Source organism: Argopecten irradians, chromosome 5 (assembly GCF_041381155.1).
Source record: "Argopecten irradians isolate NY chromosome 5, Ai_NY, whole genome shotgun sequence".
Classification (NCBI taxonomy): Eukaryota; Metazoa; Mollusca; class Bivalvia; order Pectinida; family Pectinidae; genus Argopecten; species Argopecten irradians.
Window position 1 is genome coordinate 37,986,490 of NC_091138.1, and position 17,318 is coordinate 38,003,807.

Sequence of the window (17,318 nt, forward strand, 5' to 3'; positions counted from 1 at the left end):
CACAGGTCGTTCACCTCTAGGGTATGAGTTTGAATTGTGTGGGCCTTTTGTCAAGTAATGAACATAGGACAGCGGTTTTTCTCTGGGTACTCAGACTTTCCTCCACCTTCGAAACCTTGCACATCCTTAAATTATCCTGGCTGTTAATAGGACGTTCAACAAATCAAACATTCTGGCTAGTATTTACAACTAATTACCATGATCGTCTAGCGATTTCGCAAGTATCAATAGTTATTATTTTTGAGTTCTTACATGGTAGCAATTGCAATGAAGTACATTAAACTATCAAATGAGTTACTTCCTTAACTAGGAACCACACTGGCACATAGATAGCTAAGCTTTATAATAGTTTCAAGAACCCTCAGGCAGCTGCAACATTTATTGGAGTTCTATGCAAACATTGCAGGTTAACAGTATAAGACCAACCACAAGATCCATATTTGAGGTCAACAGCGAAAAGCCAAAGGGAAGGAGAAGAAATGTACAATGTGGATATCTCTTGCATAAATGAATGAAACTCTGACAGCAACAGTGTAACCTGAAAAGGTGGAACAATACCTTATGAAAGCTTCATGTCAAAAAAAGAATAAACACAACAAAAAGAACCACGAAATCCATTGGCATTAATTCACATGTTTTCCACACTTTCCTAGGCATCTCCATGGAGACTTTCTGATTCATCATCGGTGTGGTGTGACTTTCTAACATCCTAGCTATTAGCAGCTATTCAAATAAGACCATTTGATGATGCGTTTCTGTATATAATGTGTTGCATTTGTGTTTTTTTTGGAAGACTGCGGTATCTTCACATTATATCTACTCGTAATGGTAGTGCTCATTTTACTGAAGCAATCCTGTCAAAGACATTAAACAACACACCTTATCAGGACATATTATTCTAACAACAGGCAAAGCAATCGTACAACTCTTTTTATGCCAAACATTTTAAGCAGGAGAAGAAACTACCACTTTAATTGACTATGGTGTGTCTTGGCCAGGTGAAAGAACCCAGAGACTTCGTCACAGTATTGAACCCTCAACTCACAGCCAAAAGTGAGGCAGTTAAAAATACAATAAAACTACAAAAATAAAAATTTGTACAACATTCATATCGTCTGCCGATTAAGGTGTGTATGATAAGTATATAATTTAAAATTGAAATAAAAAGTGGGCCTGTAAACACACGAGTCCCGATAACTTTACGGACGAGCTCCAAGGAGTCCGTTTTTCGTTGCATATATGACTACGCAGCGGCTTGGAATATTGTAGGTTGTTGGGCTTGGCGATTCTATACATGTTATGCATTGACGTAATTTATGTGTCATAGCTCTGCAATGTTTTTGCAACACATTGTTTGGCGTTGTTTGATAAAGTTTGTGTCCGACTGTACTTTCGATTAGAAATGAAACTTGAAGCGATAACAATATCATGAATTGTCTTTACTGTCTTCTTTCTGTGTCCACACAAGGCTTTCTGTCTCCTTTCGTAACAATCAGTATTGGACACAAAGACCTGTTTTGCCGGCCATTGATCAATAAAATAACCTGTATTTACCCCACACTTTCAGAACATCGTACCTTCGTCATGTCTTGTCCACTACATTCGTTCAGCCATGTCGAAGCGTTTTGCTTCCTGTTGATGTATTGGCTTCAGTACTCGTCCCTTTTTTCACATGAATCCAGAGTCCAAAACTGCCATTGTTCTCTGTTTGTTTTGACTTTTTAAAAGCCAAAACAAGTCAGGGGGATTTGCCCGGCCTTTTTTTGCCGCCATATTGCTACTGATACATGAGGTAGGGGGTCATCAAGACGCTTTTACAGCAGGCAGTGATTATGCTTTTAAGCGCTTTTTTCTTACACAGATTAGATATGTGTAACTATTAAAAGAACCGAACATTATAAAATAAATCCGGAAATAATAAGGAATTTTTTTACTCGCCGTTTTGGCGATACATTGTTAATTTTAAACTCGCCTTTGGGAATCATTTACTCGCATATGCGAGTAAATTTCTCTCAACTTTGAGGCCTGGGGTCAATGGAAATAGCCATTTAGGAAAAAGATCCAGAAGTGGTTAATAGTTGTATGTCTAGATGGTAATGCAATGAAGGGAACAGGTACAATCCAAGTGCAGCAAACACTGCGAGTTTTCAAATACATATAAAGCATCAGTCAAAATAATAATTCAATCTGAGTTTGTTTTGAATTAATTAAACAATAGAAAACAATATTTAAATTTGATAACAACCAGATCGAGGGAACACTAATGGAGGCCTAAAACCTACAAATTGTACTCAACACCTGTAACAACAATGGGCTGGTCACTGCAGACCCTCTATTTCTAATTCCACATTATCTCCCCCTAGTTTGAAACTTGGGTCTAGAAATGAATGGGCATGTCATACAGACAAATATTATCATGTCAAATTTTAGTAATTATTTTGTAGGGGTGGTGAGTCTAGGTAGGCAACTGAAATCCACTTTAGTGACATGAATTTAAATTACCACAAAGCTCCATATCTAAAACTGAATGCACTTTTAATATTGTTTATTCAATTTCTGTATCAGTTGATAATTGATCTTAATGGCTATGTATTCATTTGTTGGCTAGAGAAATTATGTTTGAAATCCTAAAAGTATGTGTTATTGTGCCCTTACAGTCTGGTATAGATATAATCTTGTTGTTATACACACACCCTTTAGAAAGGCATGCTGTTTAATGGTAACCACCCACATAACATTCAGTAGACAGGGTTACTTACATACCAAAACAGCTATACAACTAGTACTTATAAACCGCCCAACAAAAATGTATTGATAAACCCTACAACACTTCCATTGATTCAACTCTCAGCTCTATTATAACAAGCGATTCTCAGCCTCAACCAACCTGTATAGGGATAACAATTTGCTTCCTTCTACGAAATAAATAATTGAAAATTAAGGCCAAAGGAAAATTGTTTTCTGCAATAAAATGCTATTTTATACTGTCCATTACAATGAATGTAAATACTAGAAAATGCGATGTAAGCCAGCTGGTACAGATGTGAATTTTGATTATATCAAGGATTTTGAAACTGACTTTTGGGAATGGGACCTGTGGCTTTGAATTTGGGATTCTTTGGGAATGGAGCCTGAGGCTTTGAACTTTGACCTAGATTAGGTGGGTACAGTTTTTACATCTGTACAGGGAAAATATAGATAATTAATTCATTTTATATATTAACTTATATAAATAAGACAGATGAAAATACATACATCTTATTTCAAATAAAAATGTGCCAGTCTCAGAATACATGATAAATGTAACACCTTCGTCTTTTTTTTTTTAATTAACACATGTACATGGCCTTAACTTATTGCTGTCCGTTAACTTAACATCACCCAGGTGTGCTATAATGCTGTGCTTAATTTTGTTCAAAAACTTTTGAGATTGCATTTCCATTGTTTTGATTATATATAGTTTACCATAATCCTATTTTCCCTCTTAAAGATTACAATCTTAAGTCTTAATTGAAGTTAATATGTGTACTGGTTTAACACATATGACACAGAAGTGTTTGAAAACCATGTACTTTTAATTTAAAATTGACCCTAAAATAAATAGCATTTAGGCCTATACATGTTTTTTCAGCTATTTAGTTTTTCAAAATTTCTTTTTTATAATGACATATTTGTCATTCTTACCTTATCAACACCATCTGTATTTGCATCAACTTTCTTTTTTAGCTGCATATATTGCCACATTTCTGAGATAGGTCGGTCAGACCTGTCAATTAATTCGCTATTAGTGGGAATTGCATTCAACTGTTCCATCTGCATGCTCAATTTTGCAACTTTCAGCTCGAGCTGGTGGTAAGGAGTACCGCCAGTTTTGCCGCTTTCACTTGCGCCATCCTCAGAATATGTGGAAATGCCACTATCCAAATCACTAAGACTTGATTTTTCTCGACGTGACAATAAATCTAATTCATTTAATTTCCGCTGTTGAATCGGTGATTTTTAGTTTCTTTCAACATTCGCATGAAGCAATGAATGAAGAACGTTGAAGTTGACAGCCCCTATTTCTGGTGTACCCAGGGCTAGATCAACCATCTGGGTAACAACACTTTTGTCGGCATCTTGACTGCTTCTGTTACCGACTAGAGGCAATTGAAAAATATGAAAAAGTGATTTAACACTCTAAACAGCAGTTAAATGTCCCGGATCACATCGTTTCCGATACTGTCCACACCATGATCCCTCGTTCACTGTTTACAGCAGAAATGAGATTATTGCGCCCTAACTTCCGGTTAAAAGAATAGGTACATACGATTATGTCTTAGTGAAAGGTGCGTAGCTTCGGCCTCATGCATTATTTGAGAAAAAAATGTTAAACGTTTTTTTGTTTATTAAAATGAGATACAAATGTCGAATAAAATCAATGAAATAAAAATAAATTAACTCAGTTTTCATTTTTTTTTCAGTAGACAAAAAATATTCCTACTGTGTCTACTAATAAGTGCGCAAAAGCTATGATTCAATCATTATGGTTACTAATAATAGGGATATGCTATCAAATAAGATTTTTGGAAGTGCAATCGTTGGCTATAACATAATAAAAATGCATCTGTATTAATTGAATGTCGCGGTTTATTTATTAGTAGAGTAGATTCAATCAGATTTTAGTGTTAGGCTATATTTCCATATAGTCTAATAAACAATGTATTCAAGTTAATCCTTAAGTATTTTACTTTTACAGTAAGTATAGTCAAATGAAAGCAAATATAGGGGTCTTATCACTTAGATAGCTCTTGATAAAAGAACTATGAATATATTTTGAACTATTACCTTAGTTTTTCGCGCCATTGATACGGAACTTACAGAATAGGACTTTTAAAGAAAAACTCATTTTTCAATTTTCAAATATTATTTTGTTTTTCTTATATCTTTTTGCATAACATTTATTATGAGTTGTTATCAACGCTTGTAAAGTATTTGCGGACAGGTCAAAGTTCACAGGTTATCTACAAGTCTATGTAGTGATGGAGCGTTGGACCGGACGAGTAGCCCTCATCACGGGCGCTTCAGTAGGAATAGGATCTGCCTTGGCCAGGAGACTCGTCCAACATGGGATGAAAGTTATTGGTTGTGCAAGAAATGTTCAGCAAATCCAGGTAAATCAGGATCGAGACGCTTAAACATGCAAAAGTGCTGGCAAATCAAATGCTGACGTGCTTTCACGGATTCTCTTAAAACAAATGATATTGTTGACACAAAGGACATCCTCTATTTAATATATAGATAGAATGTATTCTCGTCGTGGTAGAGGTTGTATTATAATTATTAAAAGATATTTTCAGAACTCCGCACACCTTATTAATCTAAGGGAAGTAACTCGTACAAAATAAAATACTGAGGATTTGGTCGTGTAAATCATGTTCGGTGTTAAAAAATAATCCGTGTGTACTGTTTTATCAAAACAATTATATTGCCCAAAATTAGATTAGCGGAACTACATTTGATAAGTTATGCTTTCAGTATTCCCCGTAGTCTACTGAGGAAGACGTCAGCTATTGATAGGACATTGTTTCTTATTTTATTTTATTTTACGATTTTTGATTCCACATCTTCGATAAGATTATGATCAGTAATTAGTGACATCTCTTCACTTCTCGTCACTCGGGACTTATTACCCCTTCGCTTCGCTCGGGTGTAATAAATCCCTTATTACTCGAAAGCCATGTAATAACTACATATATCGTATACTCCCAGGCGTTAGCAGATGAGTTGAAGAATGAGAAAGGCAGCCTGACGGCCATCAAGTGTGACCTTACCAAGGAGGAGGATATACTGGACATGTTCGCCAAGGTCAAGGCCGAGTTTGGTGGCGTCGATGTCTGTGTCAACAACGCTGGTCTTGCACACAACGCGCCAATCCTGTCGGGCGAAACACAACAATGGCGGGAGATGTTAGATGTAAGTTCAAATTGCAGCTCAAGGACTTTTCTTGGAACATATAGTTTAATTTGTGGATTCTAATAAAGGGGAAATGGATGCCGTTCAGTGTTATGTTCGGTTAAAAAATTCAGTTGAACATTCCGTTGTAATATCAACGATTTGATGAAAAGGAGTTTTGCTTCGTTCTAAACTACATGCACAATATATATGTTGTGACACAATATCAATTAACAACTAATATAACATGATGTAGTTTCTTCAAACCAGGTGAATGTCCTTGGCTTGTCGATCTGCTCCAGAGAGGCTGTCAAACAGATGAGAGAGAAAGTAGACGATGGTCATCTAATTCTCATAAACAGGCACGTATAATCTACCACAAAGTCACAATGGCAATTACCTATTCTTTCTATAGTTTAGAAATTTAACAATTTCTACACATTGCCATAATTATACAGTTTTGTTAGCATTTCCTTGTTGTCCTAAATTGGTACAGTCTGGTCTTATCGAATCATAATTTTTAACATAGTTAATGTATTTAGTCACGTGACATCAGATCACTCTTTTTCATTATATATTGGTACATATGTAAACTACTTAGAGCTCAAGCAAATCGTTTTAGCTGCAAAATGATTTATGCAAGCTCAATGTATAAGTTTGCTTCCCAAACCATGGCCAATGTAGTATTTTGGCAGACAATGACCATGGCTCTCGCCACAATCTGATTAAAATACATATCTTTATAACCACTCCGTTCAATAGATGATCTGACTACATAATATAAGGGGTCATGTTCCAGATGACCTTTATACCAACTGTACTTCAGATCATATGCATTTTCTACACATTGCTACATCTTGCTACATCAATTGAAAACGCTATTTCGTCCCAATATACATATACATTTAGCTTTGTTGTGCTATTTGGGCGAGATGACTAGTACAAGATAATAATTCTGGCAGCTTTTTAAAACGGTTTCCGAAATTCGCCCCCTTACAAGATTCTGGCGGCAGCAATTTAAATGACTATTTCCAAAGGTCATCAGAACGTGACCCTAATGGGATGTTGTCAGATCCTCTTATCAATGGTAGTGAGCATAAGGATATGTATTTTAATCATATTGTGTCACTCATCACCGTCTACCGGTAATCCAACATAGCAGGACTTTTCAGTTTCACAGGCCTACCTTTGGTTTTCTGATGCATTTTTCTATGTGAAGACATATGTGGAAATTTTCGGTGCAGGTGATGCATAATTGTCCAAAACAACAGGACATGGCGATAATAAACATTCTTACTGTTGAAGGATTATTTTATTGATTTTTATCTCCCTTGCGTTTTTGTAGTATGTCTGGTCATCGCGTCCTCAACAGCAGTCCTGGTCATTTCTACACCGCCACCAAATTCATGGTGACGGCCTTGACCGAATGTCTGCGACAGGAGCTAAATGAGGTGAAGTCTCACATCAGGGTTACGGTAAGATGAAACAGTGTTCTAAATGACACCTTTTCAGAATTGTTCAAGGGAATGAATACTTTTTCAGTACCAGGTTTTCGTTTGACGATTTTACCATCCCTCTATAATCCTGCGTGTTATCATTTAGAATCTATTTGAATTCCCTCAAGGTCCTTCAAAGTCTCCATAGAAAAGTATAACACAAGTTAAAGACAGCTCCTTAACTATGTTTTCCCTTTAACATCTGTAACGGAGAAAGGTAAAGTTCAGAATTCCTTACAGTTAGTAATTGTTGACGAAACTGTGACCAAAAAGTAGTGACGAGATCTGTTTAATTTAATTGCACATATATAATATTTGAACGAAGAGAAAAAGTATCGACATAATAACTATTGCATTAAACTATAGAGTTTTTTGACAATAGAAGTTATTAATTATCATTCACAGGGAATTAGTCCAGGGGTTGTACAAACAGAGTTCCAACAAAGGATGTTCAAGGACAAGAGCAAAGCAGACGCCATTTGTTCTGCATTCAAGGTACGTGGCCACATAATAGTCACTGTCAATCGTGACGGTACCCTATTGTCTTACGATTTATAAAACATTCGATTATGATCATATAATGATAGTTTGCATTATGTAAAATCTCCCGTTATGCCACCGTAGGGCGTAAGAATTCTACCTGCTGTCTCTTTTGTAAGATCGCGTAAAAGGCGACTAAATTTAGGATCTTATCTTTCTTCTTCCAAAAGTGACCGGGAGTGATGTGTTTCTTGGTGTCATCGGAAGCATTCTCCGGTGATATAAGCGTATTCTTTTAAACATGATATTTTTGCAACAACACAAAGTTTAAACATTATATCATGGTTTGATGTGGTCAGTTTCCCCGATTGATGTTATTTAATATGATTTTTGAAAGCACGAAAATAAGCAATTTTACCTGGTTTTTCGAAAATCAGTGTATTCCAGCCGCTAACACAGAAATAATTTTTTTCACTCATTTTTTTGACTGTTTTAGACTCTGGAAGCTGACAATGTCGTGGACGCCATCATTTATGTTATAGGAACTCCAGGTCACGTTCAGGTATACAACATGCTTTACACAATAATTTGTTTTGTTCTGTAATTTTATTGCAAACATAATTAATTATGTCATTTAGTTATCACTCTTTGCCATAATGAAGAGAGGTGTGGATACGGACATTACCTGAATTACACGTTAATTTGTTTCACAAGCTGGTGCTATGTTCTATGAAAAGGATTACAGAATATATCTTACTATTTACAGGTACACGACATTCTGCTTCGTCCTACGGAGCAGACCACATGAAGGATTCTATCTCAGCCTTCGTATATGTATTGTATTTCTCCAGTCCTTATATTCGTAAAACGGAACTCTGGAAATCACTGTTCAATTTCAAAGCTAGTTTTCCCATTAAAAACTACCAGTGAGATGACGTTTTAGGGGATGATACATAACTTCAATTTCATTTTGTCATAATTTCGGGAATAAACTTTTTTTGGCAGTTAATCTTGTCCGTGTGGTGATTTTACTGTGGCAATCTCTTACGTAAAGTTGTCACGTAAAATAGCACAGTAGTACACACAATGTTATCGAAATACTTGTGTAAAGGTTTTATTTTGTACACGAAGGGATGAACTCAGATATACTATTCATTACCTACGATGAAATGGGGTATATGGTATTAGTTACCAAAGTCCGTCCTGTTATAGGACACCAGTCGATTTCTTGCTGAATTTTTCTATCTGTATTACGAATAAGGTGTCAAATACACACACGATGGCGATAATTGGTCACCTTCCAGTAGAGGTCTAGGTTAGATTTGGTCTCAAAAAGACTTTGAGAAAGTCAATGGTGTCATCTTCAGAAAAAGTAAAGTAGACCGGGTACGTATACATGTATTTGTTTTACGTTCTGGCCATACTGTCCGGTAGCAACGATTGGATGCTTTGTGATTACTCTTTTCTATTTATTTTTTATATAATTTGTATCATAATAAATCTAGATCGATCAAGAAAAAGGGGAAATATCTCCAAAATAAATATTCACATGATTAGACGATACGTTAAACGTTACAGTCATTCGTCCGTGACCCTAGAATACTAGTTTAATGTCATACATGTATTGCGGGTGTACAATATTTACATATTGTGGTGATAGGATGTAATTGAAGTTATGTGAATACATATGTATATACATTATATGATAATGGGACATCTGTTACCACTCAACTTCGATACGTATCCACCCCTCGACTTTCTCACAGTAAAACCGTTTGAGGCTTTTCAAGAGAAAAAAACAAATGACCAAAAACAGGACCGTGGAGGGTTCTTTGATGTACATCAAAAGAATCGAATAACGGTACCCTGGTATTCCTGTCTTCAAATAAAATCTCTACAGGTCTATGATTGGTCAGTTTGTTTCTCCTATTTTCTCTGTTATGAGACATTATATCTTGATTTCATGGATTATCTCGACTGTGTCACTACGGAGTTCATAGATGAACAGCTAAAATTTCAACAAGAATAAGAACATCAAAACGTCTATTAAGCAAAGACACAAGTAATTCCTGGCGAGCTATAGAAAGATAAGGAATCTCGAAGTGGGATGTTTGTAAGGTTGCCCTCACCACTTATAAATATTTATTGGTCTCCTAATTGTTTCTTTATATCTTTCTCTGCTCTGTGAAAGAGTCAAGAGTTTATCGTATTAAAAGCACTGGCGACCAAGACATCAAACACAGGCCAATACGATGTACTGCACTGTTACTTGGTCTTGTTTTGGCTCATGATTAATCTAATCACAATTAATTACATGAAAAGCATTATCCATAACTCATGGACCCCAGAAAAGCTACTGTCGTTAGTGAGACCCGTCTGTAGAAGATTCAGAAGCTATGTTTAGATTTGCTATTTTGGATGCCTTTTAAGATTTTTTTTTATAGAACTCGCGAAATTCCAATATTTTGTTTCAAAATGATTTTTCACCTTTTTGCACTAACAATTTGGGTAAACCACCCATATGATATTTAGAAACTTCATATCACACTCTTTCCAGATTTTATATGAATAAAAATATGTTTTTGCGTTTATGAAGTTACCATAGTAACCGGAAATTGGGACTTTCACAAAAATGTTTCTTACATTTATAGCTCTTAAGCCTATGAAAGTGATTTAAGTGTTCATTTAATAACTTACTAATCAAGTATAACATTGAATAAGAGATAAAATTTTATTGAATGTCACATTTTCAATTTAGTTTTGGTTATTACCATTGTTACCAAAAATATTTATAACTGATGATTTTTTTAACTGTTTTGATTTAGCGTTGTATTTGTCCTGCTTTAGCTGTAGCAAAACTGTTTTATATTAATTTTGGTTACCTTTCAACTTACATATTGACTTAAAGACAAGAGGGTCAAAGTTTATGACAAAATGATTTTTGGCACTAAAATGTTACCATGGCTACTGAAAGCGGGCCTATAATTTTTTTAGCTTCTAGAAACATTTATGTGGGCCTCCAGTCGATTGAAATATTGAAAGATATTTTTATTATGTTGTACAACGATTTGTTTGACTCATTACTGATAGCAACATTAAAATATTTTATATTTATGAACTAGTCTTATTATTTTAGATGAGTTTAGGGATGTCAATATTCTATATAAATCCTCCCCTATATCGTCATAGTATGCAGTAATCCGATAGCAAATGTGTTTCGAAAATCAAGATGTTCAGATGAATAAGTTTACATATGCCATTGGATCTGATCGTCAAAGTACTCTTGTGAACCTACATCAAATTATTTGAATTCGTACGTTATTGACGAGGGCTGTTAGCGCCTTTATGGTTGTAATCACAGGGACTTGTAACGTAGGTTGTGAGAAAGTCTGTTGTGTATTCATGTGTACTAGGCCTAAGGTTATATACTATATATAGTATATAGGCCTAGTACACATGTACACATGTCCCTGTGCATGTGACTACAGGTTTGCTATCTAGAGCATGTAACGTGTACAGACAGAAAAACTAAATGATTTCCCACAGACGACAATGTTGCCACTGTCCAGGTTAAATGAAGTTTTCAAGCCTGGTCACCCATCCCAAATTTTGAAGAGTGTCATCTCACACACATGTCAATATTTTTTAGATGCACCATCTTGCTAAACTTTGAGACGGGGGTGCGATTGACAATTGACCAAAATTTTCATAATTAAATTCCAATCTTAATTACCAACCAATCCCCTGTCAGAAACAGACTTGAAGGCATTTTGAGATTTCTTTACATATTTATATCTACATGTATTTCCCAACCCACACATTAAACATTTGAAACTGATGCACCCTGCATGCCCAATCCGCAGGTTCCGAAACATTAACCTCTCTATGACAAAGCGGATTTCCAGAAATCTATTTTTGGCTTCATTCTGTGGTCCCTGTAGAACGAATAATCATACCCTGCCTTCACTCCGTTCCATCTGTCAGAAATCTTCCGTCCGTCGTTCAGAGCTACGTCATCGCAGCTATAGTCCCTGTAGCATAACTGTAATTTAGATCTGAAGTATTCATTTATATGTACAACGTACAAATTGCGAATGTTCGGGTTCAATAAAGTATTAATAGCACCACAAGTAATGTAACCATATCGCATTGTTTCGTGACCAATCGCACCATACCGTATTGTTTCTTACCGCACTATAATTTAAGTTCGGATTAATACGGTTGTAAGAGGAACTAACACGCTCCAGTACGTTCCAATACGTTCGAAAGGTCTAGGGTGTCTACACGCCTTTGTAGTGATGGAGCGTTGGGTGGGACGAGTAGCCCTCATCACGGGCGCTTCAGTAGGAATAGGAGCTGCCTTGGCCAGGAGACTCGTAAAACATGGGATGAAAGTTGTTGGTTGTGCAAGAAATGTTCAGCAAATCCAGGTAAATTGGTCCTCATACACACGGGTGTAATACTGTATGCATGGTTGATCCCATTATATCCTAAGATATTTTTCATATATGGATGCGACGGAGAGGAATATTCTACCCGAAGGTCACAATATGTATAACCCAAGGTTTGCCGAGGGTATCAAAATGTTGTAAAACATTTGTGATCCCAATGGTAGAATCCCCTATCATTTTTTCCGTATATGAAACAGTATTTTCCTCGTACCTCGAGGTTTTTGTTTTATTAAATAAGTTCGAGAAAAGGGTAACTATGCGACCAGTCAATATTACACCCGTAGTTACGATAAAGATACACTCGTGCATGTCGCATGAGGTTGTTTTGCACGACTTCCCATGCAATACAAGTTTTTGGCATCACTGGGTCTACAGAATTACGTTAAACATTATTTTAAGAAACTAGGCAGGCGTTTTGATTTGATTGTAGATAGATCTACGACATTTCATATGAACTTTTCATTATTTTTTGTCCAACATACCTTCGGTATCGCAGAAGTATCAAATAACAGCTTATTTTATATACAGATTTATATAACCACATAGCTAGATTCAAAAGCAGTGTCAACGTCTTTTACAAACCTTACAATAGGAAAAAGTACAATGTTCGATCTGCATGACCGCATGTACAACGAGTTCTGTATACATCTGGAACAAACAAATGTCGACCTTATCAGATGTCTTGTCAAAGGTACATAATTACAAAACACGAAAACCATGCATTTACCCAAATCACAATTCAATTAATTATTTTTCATATCAATTAAAAAGTTTTGTGAGTCTCTGGACTCGTGCAAGTCTACACCGATAGACATAGGAAAGTATTCCGTCATTAGTATACAACTAATTAAAATAAAAAGTGCAAATATTACAATTTGTCATACATTTATTTAGAAACAATAATCTTATCAGTGTAATCCAGATGAAACATTAAACATTAAAATAGATTTAGAAATTATTTCAAAAATCGTCCGCAAGACTGTGTGACACGGTAGTATTCCGCTTCGATTCAAAAATGGAGAGTCACCGTAACGTGATGAGACCGGCATTGTTCTAGTGGTTTATGTACCCTTTAACCTTGATACAAGTTAATCAACTGATTTAAGGTAAATCAATATTCATTGACTTTCATATAGCTTTTCTTATCGTCGTTTTGTCTTCATCAGAGACGTTCTTAGTTTTGACACACGTCACACAGGTACATGGCGTATTTTATATTCTTCTTTGGTACCGCAATGTTGCTCGACTCGAATGATAAACATGGGTCAGTAAAACGATAAAAGGACAGAAATTGATCCGATAGACGCAATCAAATCATTACTAAATCTTTATATGTGTATAATTTGCCTAATGATTAGGCCTACAACCCCCTACACAAAAATGTAAGCTTAACGATATCCTTCTTTGCTCACGAAGTGAACAAAACTAATGCTAAAACTGGAAAATAAGAGTTCATGAAATGTTCTTTAAAATTTAAATGGTAGAAATTTGTAATATTTGCACTTTTTTAAAACACCACTGTTTAGATTTAAGCCTACAGTAGGCCTACAGTACGCCTTCTTAGGAAAAAGTAGGTCCAGAATATTTTCTAGAAGACCGGTGTTAAAAGATACCCAAATCATGAGCAAATGAAACATTATTTTTTAAGTAGTTTCATTGAGTCCAACTTCAGTAAGAATCGAACTATTACTTCTATGAATGACATTCAATTAATGCCTCTTGAAAAGATATGTAAGGATTTTTTATCAAAGTACTATATATCTTATGTATTTCTAAATTCAGGCGTTAGCGGATGAGTTGAAGAATGAGAAAGGCAGCCTGACGGCCATCAAGTGTGACCTTACCAAGGAGGAGGAGATACTGGACATGTTCTCCAAGGTCAAGGCCGAGTTTGGTGGCGTTGATATCTGTGTCAACAATGCTGGTCTTGCACACGAATCGCTAATCCTGTCGGGCGAAACACAACAATGGCGGGAAATGTTAGATGTAAGATCATATTTTAGTTCAAAAGCATTTTCCGTTGGGAGATTTCATCAGTTAAACTTCGAACAATCATATCTAAAGGTTTTGTAAAGAAGAGAATGGTAGAAGTGGTTGTTTTTCTTTAAACCAGGTTAATGTCCTGGGCTTGTCGATCTGCTCCAGAGAGGCTGTCAAACAGATGAGAGAGAAAGGAGTAGATGATGGTCATCTTATTCTACTAAACAGGCACGTATGATATAGTACCACTACATCTTACAATACCTTTAGGTATCAGGTATAGGCGTCCAATGGCCAATTTAACCTATTTAACTCAATTTAATCATTAATACAGATTCATTAACTTTTAACATACTTTACAAATTGTCATAATTATACAGTTTTTTTAACTCTGTTGTCTCAGCTTGCGTTGGCACGGTCTGGTCGAACCATAATTTTTACACATTTCATTACATGACTTCAAAACACTCTTTATCATATTCTACTGATAAAATACTTAGTATACAAGTAAATTCTTTTAGCTGCAAAAAACATTTATGCATGCATACTGGATAAATGATTTCGGCTGGTCAAACCAAGACTTGATGAAGAATTACTTTTATTGACTCGTCCTTCTCTCCGTATCTTACAGTATGTCTGGTCATCGAATCACCAACTACAGTCCTGGCCATTTCTACAAGGCCACCAAATTCATGGTGACGGCCTTGACCGAATGTTTACGACAGGAACTGAGTGAGATAAAATCACATATCCGGGTTACGGTAGGTTTTAGAATTTCTAATGGAAATTGAGATTTTTACAGTGCCACGATTTCGTTTGACGACTTTTTCACCCCTCTATATAATTCCGCTTGTAGTCAATATTTGCATTCCCCCATGGCCCTTTCCAAGTCTCCATAAAAAACATAACATAAGTTAAGGAAAACTCCTTAACTTGCATTTTAACTATGTTTTTCCCTTAACATCTGTAATGGAGAAAAGTTAAGAATTCCTTACAGCAACCAATGGTGATTAAACGGACCAGAAAGTATTGACGAGATATATTTGGTTTATATTTTTAACAATAGAAGTTTCTAATTATCGTTGACAGGGAATCAGTCCTGGAAGAGTGCATACAGAGTTCCAACAAAGGATGTTCAAGGACAAGAGCAAAGCAGACGCCATTTGGTCTGCATTTAAGGTACGTGGTCAAATAGCGATCGCTGTCGATCATGACGGTAACATATTGTCTAACGATATATGAATACATGAAAAAATACGATTGTGATATAACACTATTGTGTACGCCACCGTCATTATACTGCTAAGATCTGCACTGGGTAGAAGACCGCGAGCACGGGGAACTAGAGCATCAACTTATGAATATCTGGTCAACAAATTCGTTACATAATGTATTATGGAATATGACTTTATCCATTTATCCAATATAACTTTCAGTTTTTCGTTTGCAATATATAATCATTAGTATCATTCACACTACTACCATCGTCCTCCTCTACATCTAAAGATGTTCAACCTTACATACAAAATACTATCTTCATCTTCAACATTTCAAACATCCTCCGATCATTATATTATTAATCCACATACATCATTCGAATTCATTCACTCAGCACTCACTTTATGTCATGTCTTCATCCATTGTTCGTTTATTATCATGCGGTTTTCGGCCCTGCAGGTAGGGCGTTAGAACTGTACCTGCTGCCCCTATTGCATGATCGTAAAAGGCGACTAAATTTAGGATCTTATCTTTTCTCTTCTTTCTAACTGACTTTGTCTTTCCTAATGCCTCCCTTGGCACCGCCTCACTTCTGGCGCGTTCGCCCCTGTGAGGAAGGCTTTAGGTTCTGTCCCCTGGCCGAGACACACCAAAGTCTATACAATCTGCTTCTGCTTAGCGCTCAGCATACAGGGAGTGGGACGACTGGTTCGCCCGTTGTCAGTATAATGTGACCGGGTGGGGTGTGTTGCTTGGCGTCTTCGGCGGCATGCATGATATAGCGCTATAAAAAGGGCAACAGTTCCACTATACAAGAAGACACAACATGAATACACCGCAGTCTCCTGAAACACGCACCTCGCCAACATACATGCAACACATCGCATTCATAGAAGGCCGTCCTTACATGACCATAGCTGTTAATAGGGCGTTAATAAATCAAACAAACAATCATACGGTTTTATATACATACTATTTTAGACTCTGGAAGCTGACGATGTCGTGGACGCTATCATTTATGCTATAGGAACTCCAGGTCACGTTCAGGTATACAACAAAGTTTACACAATAATTTGTTTCGTTCTGTCAATTTATTGCCAACAGAATTAAATATGTCATTTAATATGTCATACGTTATGACATATCTCCAATTAATTAAGAGAGTTGTGCATACAGTCAAAGTCTACTTGATTCAAGGGTGATACATGGATACGGATATTATCTTAATCATATCCTTTAAATATGTGTGACAAGCTGGTGTTATGTTAAATGAGTAGGACTATAGAAAATATCTATTTACAGGTACACGACATTCTGTTTCGTCCCACGGAGCAGAGCACATGAAGGATTCTATCTCGGGCTTTATTCGTACGTATTGTATTCCTTCAGTCCTTATATTCGTAGAACGGAACTCTAGGAGTTGCTGTGTATTTCAAAGCTAGTTTTCCTTATCAAGAACTACTAAGGACATGGCTTCACTTTTATTGATTACTATTGTTATTTTTTTTAAATTTTGACAGCGCTTTAGAGGATAATAATTATATAAATATTGTTTATTTGATTTGTTATCATTTCAGAATAAACTTCGGAAGTTGATCTTGTCCGTGTGCTGATTTAAAGATGCTCTACCGCCGACAGAGCATAAATGATATTAATCATTTGAACAATAATTTGTGTTTAATCGTGTATATTTATGCCTAATTAACACAAAAAAATATATAAAATAATTTATTTCGCTTTTGGTGCATGCGCAATCAGT

The 17,318-nt window shown here is 36.0% G+C and overlaps 3 protein-coding genes across 3 annotated transcripts in view; 2 read left to right on the forward strand and 1 right to left on the reverse strand.

Annotated features, from left to right (window-relative positions):
• Positions 1–4,268, reverse strand: part of LOC138323761 (uncharacterized protein C16orf96 homolog) — a 35,031-nt gene extending 30,763 nt beyond the window's left edge. Inside the window, 4 exon segments of the mRNA XM_069268590.1 lie at positions 3,685–3,975; positions 3,977–4,009; positions 4,012–4,094; positions 4,097–4,268. Of these exon segments, the coding sequence (XP_069124691.1) occupies positions 3,685–3,975; positions 3,977–4,009; positions 4,012–4,094; positions 4,097–4,118 (429 nt within the window). The 5' untranslated portion in view covers positions 4,119–4,268.
• A 408-nt stretch (positions 4,269–4,676) lies between these two features.
• On the forward strand, positions 4,677–8,909 carry LOC138324560 (dehydrogenase/reductase SDR family member 11-like). Its single transcript, XM_069269611.1, has 7 exons — positions 4,677–5,153; positions 5,752–5,955; positions 6,205–6,296; positions 7,280–7,409; positions 7,836–7,925; positions 8,407–8,472; positions 8,677–8,909. The coding sequence occupies exons 1-7, from the start codon at positions 5,022–5,024 to the stop codon at positions 8,716–8,718; spliced, it is 756 nt and encodes a 251-aa protein (XP_069125712.1). The 5' UTR covers positions 4,677–5,021; the 3' UTR covers positions 8,719–8,909.
• Positions 8,910–12,208: 3,299 nt separating this feature from the next.
• On the forward strand, positions 12,209–17,041 carry LOC138324561 (dehydrogenase/reductase SDR family member 11-like). The gene is made up of 7 exons (XM_069269612.1): positions 12,209–12,340; positions 14,144–14,347; positions 14,475–14,569; positions 14,973–15,102; positions 15,431–15,520; positions 16,541–16,606; positions 16,862–17,041. The coding sequence occupies exons 1-7, from the start codon at positions 12,209–12,211 to the stop codon at positions 16,901–16,903; spliced, it is 759 nt and encodes a 252-aa protein (XP_069125713.1). The 3' UTR covers positions 16,904–17,041.
• The last annotated feature ends 277 nt before the right edge of the window (positions 17,042–17,318 follow it).

Bases quoted from the DNA above. Each gene is read 5' to 3' on its own strand.
- LOC138324561 (XM_069269612.1), top strand. From the start codon at position 12,209: ATGGAGCGTTGGGTGGGACGAGTAGCCCTCATCACGGGCGCTTCAGTA. The intron at 14,570-14,972 runs GCACGTATGATA...CGTATCTTACAG, and splicing joins CATCTTATTCTACTAAACAG to TATGTCTGGTCATCGAATCA. The intron at 16,607-16,861 runs GTATACAACAAA...ATCTATTTACAG, and splicing joins GAACTCCAGGTCACGTTCAG to GTACACGACATTCTGTTTCG.
- LOC138324560 (XM_069269611.1), top strand. From the start codon at position 5,022: ATGGAGCGTTGGACCGGACGAGTAGCCCTCATCACGGGCGCTTCAGTA. The intron at 5,956-6,204 runs GTAAGTTCAAAT...TCTTCAAACCAG, and splicing joins AATGGCGGGAGATGTTAGAT to GTGAATGTCCTTGGCTTGTC. The intron at 8,473-8,676 runs GTATACAACATG...TACTATTTACAG, and splicing joins GAACTCCAGGTCACGTTCAG to GTACACGACATTCTGCTTCG.